General features: G+C 36.2%; 1 protein-coding gene across 1 annotated transcript in view; it reads right to left on the reverse strand.

The window, feature by feature from the left end:
• Window positions 1-2,425: 2,425 nt before the first annotated feature.
• The window catches only part of LOC138042282 (tubby-related protein 3-like), a 29,787-nt gene continuing 24,712 nt past the window's right edge, over window positions 2,426-7,500 (reverse strand). Inside the window, exons 11-15 of the mRNA XM_068888129.1 lie at window positions 7,066-7,180; window positions 6,247-6,345; window positions 5,402-5,489; window positions 3,891-3,974; window positions 2,426-2,620 (exon numbers count right to left, since the gene is read on the reverse strand). Of these exons, the coding sequence (XP_068744230.1) occupies window positions 2,487-2,620; window positions 3,891-3,974; window positions 5,402-5,489; window positions 6,247-6,345; window positions 7,066-7,180 (520 nt within the window). The 3' untranslated portion in view covers window positions 2,426-2,486. The remainder of the gene's footprint in view (window positions 2,621-3,890; window positions 3,975-5,401; window positions 5,490-6,246; window positions 6,346-7,065; window positions 7,181-7,500) is intronic.

Consider the following 7,500-nt stretch of genomic DNA (forward strand, 5'->3'; position numbering starts at 1 on the left):
TTAAAACCAAGAGTAAAAGCAAAATGGGCATTTCAGTATGAAACTGTTGCACGACCAAATAAAACTCTGTGAAAAAAAAGGTACCATGGAAGACATAGTCATTATAAATTTAACTGTAATATTATAAATAATACTCCTGTACTGTCTTGCAAGAAAAAAATGTTCTTATTAGTTCAAATGGTCCATAAGATAGAGACAGACAAGGCAATTTCATTGCTCCTTGCAGCGATTGGCTTTTAAATTTAAAAGTTGCTTTGACTGGCATGTCAAATGGTTTTTCTCAGCTCTTACTGGTAGTGTTTAAAATCAGATTGCTGCCTGTGCATTAAGGCTCCTGTGATGTATACACAACTAAACTTTAAGGGTGCGTTCGATTGACCCCATTCCGGAATAAGAATACGTAGATTGATGATTTAAAACGGTGTATCTGGCGTTTTGAATCAACAAGGCTAATAAAGATATGTTTAAAATAGCAATTTAGCATGTGTTTGACAATTTTAATGTGAATCTCTACGAAAACAAGGTCTATTCCATGTATTACTATTCCGGAATACGGTCAATCGAACGCAGCCTTAAATGACACAACAGAAAAATACCGTCGCAATCAACATGTAAAATAGCTAAGTCTATCATATCATGAACCCACAAAACTCATCCTTGGGATTTTCAGTGGCGATCAAAATCACTAAAATTGGCAAACTACACTATGCCTGCTGTGTCACTGGCTTAAAGTGCAGCAACATATAGTCTGATTAGAAACACTACAGTCAGACAGTTATCATAAACATGTTTTAGATGTACTGAATATAACATACAGTATTTACAAAACACCATTATTTATAATAATTATATAATGAAATTTAAATTGAAATGGCAATGCAACTATTCTGTATTAACTTTTTACCAACATTATTGTGCATTGGTTAGAATACTAACCACTTACGAATAAATACTAAGCCATAAATTGTTACTGTCACTTAAGAGAAAGCTGTTTCACGTCATAAGTAACTTGCCTGATGAACCAACCTTCTAGGATGTATAATAAATCTAAGACAAGAAAATTTTCATCCCATGTCAACAAGGAGAATCTGAGACAAAAACCACAAGTATAACAAGTGGATAAATGGCAATTTCTCGTGCGTTGAGAGAGTGTAGGGTGAATTTTTAATAGTTACAATATGACATTATTTTCCAATTATCAGTAAAATACTGAATAAATGAATGTAGTTCATTGGTATCTTGCTTTAGGACTTTTTTGTAGCGATTGAGATCGAAGCCCATACATTTGATATGAATTTGTCTTAAAATTCAACTCTGTCTGCAATAGCATAAAAATGAAAAAATTAATAATACCAGTAATTATTATTATTATTCTTCCTACAGTTTACAGTCCTATTAATGATGTGCCACGGTGATAGCAAGTGTGATGCTTATTATAGCGCTGCATCTTGTCTGGAGGCTACATGTATGACTGTACTTCCAGGCTCTTGGGCACTTTCTTTTAATAAAGGCCTGTCAAGCTTATTGAACAGAGTAGTAGGGAGCTCAAGAAATGACAATGGCACTGACAACCACAATGCCACAAAACAATAACATCATTGGTTAAAAGAGGAAAAATTCAATCATGCTGCATGTGCATGCTTAAGTACATTTTTGTGGTACTCTGCATAACAATTACATGAAGTCACCAATTTTAAGGTTTTGACGACAGCATGGACATACAAAATAATGCAAAACTTTCATTCTCCACTTTTCCCCTGAAACCACTTGACTTTTACACGTATGTACCTTAGACATAGTTCGCCCACATTGTACAACGTACCAGATGATCTGGTGACGTAATTCGGAGGACTGGGCAGAAAAATGTTAACGCCGTATCCCACAACCGAAAGCCTTGAATGTTATTTTCGAATTCAACATTGCAGAAGCGAGGTTAGATCTCGGTGGTTTCCACTCGAATTTTCATTCAGTAACAGGAAATGTGGGAGACACGGAATGATTTGTTGAATTTTTGCAGGAAATTTGGAAATAAGACCTAAGGCCGCGTGCGGTTGTGGGATACGGCGTTAAAATGTCTCTTCCCAGTCTTCCAAATTACGTCACCAGATCTCCTGGTAAACGAGATGGAATAATCATTGTGAAAGACTTATGATAAGGTAATGTTATATTAAAGTTTTGAGGTGATGTTTTTTGTCGACGTAGACATCACCGCCACAAATCTTAAGGTCCCCTACTGGTATGTGGAGCTATTCTACACTGAACAGGACCTTGGGTCCAACAAGAGGTATAATGGCAAATCTTCATCATGCTGCAGATTCATTTAATATTGCTACGGTACATTACAGGTACTTACCAAGTAATTTAGACTAACAAGACTGCATATAGTAACTATTTGCCTTTAAAAGAGCAATTCAAAAGAAAATGTTCTTAATATCATTTTATTTTCTGAATTATTTTAATAGGCCAGGAAGACCTGCGAAGGAGGGTTATTCACAAGCTAGCTTTCCATCGAAACTGCTAAGTGCCACAGCGAATGCTTGGAGAGCACACATTGGGTAATTGTAATCCATCGTAAACACATCCTCAGCCACTCGTCCAAACTGCATGATAATGTAATCAACTGGAAAGCAACCAGATCCTTGATTTTAATGATTATTACATGAAACTTTCATGTACTCAATTAACCTTGCAGATGCAGTATCATAATTTTTAAATTTACATTTATCCAGCATAATTATTTGCTTTGACATATTTGTACATGTAAGGGCCGAAATCTGTAAAAATAACCACTCCACAACTAAACTCTTCATAAATGTTCTTGTTGGCAAACATTTACGGCCAATTAATGAGAAGGTACCGGTAAATTAGTCTCCACCCCCAGAGGGAATTTCTCAAATAATAAATAATTTAAAAAAATAGGTTCGCATTGCGTTCGTGTGGTAGTACAGTAACTTTTTTTGGTATCATAAACCATTTTTGTGCCATGGTAGACGTCTTGGGTTAAGAGCCCCCTGGGAAGACATTTGGTTACGAGTAAAATACTAAACCCATGCTTACAGATAATAAATAAAAGGAAAATAAAAGGGAATCGAGAAACAATGGTTTCGAGGTTGACATGTTGACAAGTTCCCTTCAACTTCTTTTTTTACAGGAAATTTAGCGTGTACTCTGAGCGTCTGCGCATCTTTCCACGACAAACGTTCACTTAATTTAGGCCCTATCCGGTGGGGTTGGCATCTGGATGCGAGACCTCAAAATAGATGACTTGCTGTAAGAAACATGACTGAAAATTCTAAGCGAACTAAACAAGGTGCAGATAATTATTTGTCAGCCTGTTTTATGCAAAACAAATATTGATGCAAAAGTAAATAAATTGATATACAGTTTTTCGGAAGAGTAGAGGGAGATTTGCAGCCTGAAAACATCAAATTTCGTGCCGCAAATATGAAAAGTTACCATCAGCGAAAAACACATTCAGATTTTCTATTGTACGTTTGGCTGCACAAACTCGAAAGTGACATCAATTTCAGCAGCCACCTATGAACAAGTTACCTTGCGTGTTACTAACAAACTCACATGAAGAAAACATGTTATCTTCACACGTGAAAAGATCACTTTTGCTATGGTTACATACAAGAATCGCGCCTTTCGGTGCCTTTCGTGAAATGATTTAGTATTTCATTGGTGTTTATATAGTAAATAGAAACTTGGTTTAAAAAATAAAGGATATTTATTACATGGCCGCTTGGAGATACAAAATTTCTCTTCTCGTGTTGGAAAATATTTCACTCGTTCGCTGCGCTCACTGGTGAAATATTTTTCAACAGGAGAAGAGATATTTCATATCTTCGCACGGCCATGTAATATCCTCATGTATCTTTGTCACTCACCATCCGCATCCATAACAATCTGAAAGTTTTTAACAGAAGCCTGTGTCACTCTTCCATGAAAGTTGAGAACGTATGATTGCGTATCTAATAAAAAACGAAATTCAACAATGTTTTAAAATTCCCTCTCTTTAAGACAATAGTACTGTAAAACAATGGCCAGCACCTTGAACTTGTTTGAGGCGGCAACCAACCATACTTCCATCAGTGAAGACTCAAAACACAGAGGTTGTAAAAGATATTGTGCCTTACACACTTTCAGATCATGATTTAATTTGTCACTCAGCTCTGGAGACTACAGGCCTGGGCTCCGTGATCACAAGACATTAATATTTTGTACAATAAGAAAGGCCTCCAACAGCAATCTGTCCATAGGGAAGCAGAGATGGTACAGTGATGAGAGCACTCGCCTTCCACCAATGTGGCATGGGATCGATTCCCAGATTCAATGCCATAGGTATAGCTGGTTGAGTTATTGGTTCTCTACTCTGCTCCGAGAGGTTTTTTTTTTCTGGGTTCTCCAGCTTTCCCCTCTCCTCAAAAACCAACACTTTGATTTGATTTGTTCTGATTTCAGTTGATTTGTAGTCTCCCCAATCAGTAGAGCACTCATGCTCGGCTAAAAAACCTTGTGACTTAAATACATTAACTCATCATCATCATCAGCATCAGCATCATCATCATCATCATCATCATTATTATTATTATTATTATTATTATTATTATTATTACTATTATTATTTTAGAACATTGCTTGTCAATTTAAAGACCCCCACTCCCCAGTGGAAATACCATATGATAATGATTGTTGATTGCCAGCTTGGAGTGTCAGCCATTCTTCACATTGAGCTCAATCAAAAGCAGAGTTTGAATCGAATCCTTTTATAGTGATTCTTCTTGTCATGAGTGTAATTATTATATTACATTCACGACAGGAACTGACTTGTGTTTCTTTCGGTCCCAGAATATTTCTGTATGCCATAGTTTTAGAACATCCCCAGAAAATTAATGTTTGTGACAATGGAATGAACATGTACTGTAGTTTAACAAGAAAGTGCTTTACAGGGTTCACACCCTTTTAAGCTCTTCAAATTCCATGACTTTCCAAGGCGTTCTCTTTGACCTTCTCTAGCTTTCCACGACCTTTAGTGCTTAAGTTTAGATGTCACGTAAGAAAAGTTACAAAACTATCCTTATTTTAGGATATTTTCTGACATAACTCAGTTTAAATTTGAATAAAGTATTACAGACCTCTGTCCACCAAACTTCCAATATTATTGTTTGATAGAAATTTGTCTATTTCATTTTATCCTTGCTTTGACATCTGCAGTGATTAAGTTACCATGATTAATTATTTTAATTTTCCATTGATGACTTTCCATGACCGACCATAAAATTTCATGACTTTCCAGTCCCGGAAAATGAAATTCTTAAATTCCACGACTTTCGAAGATTTTCATGACCCATACGAACACTGCTTCATATGATAAAAATTAAAATAAAATTTATTATACCATCATTCCACACAGGCGTTTTATTATGTAATTCAAGAAGATTTTCCATTCTCTTGTTTTTCTGCCTCTCCACCAAACCATCATTGTCCTAAAAATTGCAACACATTAATTTGAACAATTCAACATTTTTTGTGTTGATTAAGTTTTAACGATTGACACTTGCATGTAAGATTTTATTTACAGTAATTTGGTTTTGATAAAACGTGGAGATCAAGGAAAAGAGTGAAATTACACTAAAAAGAGATTATTGGCCATTCCCAATTCCTGTCCTTTTCAATGATGTTTAGATCATGAATCTCATTGTCAAAAATTAATAATAATCTTAAGCACATTACTGGGCTTTCAAACAAGCACTGGGCTTGATGGCTTAGTTGAGCATCAGACTACCATGCTGGAGGTTACAAGTTTGAACCCTGGCCGAGGAGAAAGTAAGGAGAGAGTACGTTTATCCACAAAATTAACTGTCTGACTTTAAATTTTTTTTGAATAAAGACACCATACATGTAAAGTGCAGGCCTTGTCTCGAAACCCTCAAGTCCCCTTAAGTCAGGGCTTGCTTATAAATTATTATGTAAAGGACTCGCACTCTTTACAAAGAAATAAATGGGCTCCTAGTGTTCTGGTCCTTTCAGTATTCTATCCAGTACTAGGTGGCTGGCCTCAGGTGGTGACACCTCAGAAAGGCCCTGTGGGTTACAGTTGTATGAGGCCACTTAATAAGCAGAAACAGTCATACATGTAAGTTACAGAGGGGCTAATGGGTGGTGGAAAACGTACATGTAAATATGTAAAGGCTGAAGCTGTACCGTTTGTAATGAAAGAAAAGAGCTTGAAAATGAACAAACCGTAAGTGGTCGAACAGGTATCCTCTGTTGATCAAGGCCCATTCCTGGAAGAATAACTGTCATTCTACGAGGTCCTTTAAACCCAAGTACATTTGTATCCTGTGAAAAACAGCACATTGTTCACTGATATCAGTCCACAATGTCAAAATGATAAATAAATACAATTTCAATTGCTACAGCTGTATGTAGCAAAATTAGCCTCAAGAAAAAGTTGTCCATCTTTAGCATACACTGTACAGCTTAAAAATTATTGTAAATGCAGACGTATTGCAGGCCCACAGACATGCTCTTTAAACTGGTGAGTTGAATGCGCTGTTGCATTCTCCAAGTTTATTAGTATTCGCTACCTCCCCCCACCCTCCCCCTCCTTTTGCATTGGAGCTCATGTAGCTGGGTTGCAAGGATTTGCCAATAATGCCACTGAGCAGCCTCTACAGTATCTACATGACAAATAATATTGAAGAAGAAGATAGTGGAAGCACCCTACTTTTTTTTTCAACACAGTTGATACATGTACTTATTATACTCAACAAAATACATGGATTTTAGTTTCTGATTGGCCAATGGCGAATGCATAATAGGTTATAGAGTGCAATCCAGGTTATAGAGTGCAATATGGAAGTTGCTACGGAAACACCAGGGAAGCGCCAAATTTGAACACCAAAGTGGAAAAAAATGGTTGACAGTCGGTTTACTTTGTCAAACCAAAACATCGTTGAGCAACTCAAAGAAAATGCCAAAGACAAAAACATGTTGAAAGCAAAACCAGCAAAAAAGTACTCTATCTGCAGACAAGAGGTGTTACATGTACTTGCTTACATAAATAATAGCAGCTATTTCTTCCCGAATGTTTGAATGGTCTGACATAACACCTCCTTTCCTTGGATTAACTCCATTATCAAACACAGTAAACTTGGTTCCTACTAAATTGGATCTGGGAAAAGAAAACAAGAAAAAACAAATAATTCTTAGAACTATCTAGAGTTAGCATTGAAAAAGTGAATAACAGTATTGCATTTTTTTAATAAAAGTAGGTAACTTATGAAAATATTATTTTAGTCTACTATTCAATGGCTGTGTGTATACAGTAAGTTCTATACATTAATGCATGGTGCCAAAATTCAGGAAGTGAAAACAATTGCATTTAAGCACCAAACTTCTGCAAAGCCAAGAATAGTTTCACCTTCCAAAAGCGACATACTGGAAACAGCTTAGCCATTCTGGTCTTTGTTTGGAAGTTTGAAAAAAACTGAT

The sequence above is a fragment of the Montipora capricornis genome, chromosome 3 (assembly GCF_036669925.1).
Source record: "Montipora capricornis isolate CH-2021 chromosome 3, ASM3666992v2, whole genome shotgun sequence".
In the NCBI taxonomy this organism is placed as follows: Eukaryota; Metazoa; Cnidaria; class Anthozoa; order Scleractinia; family Acroporidae; genus Montipora; species Montipora capricornis.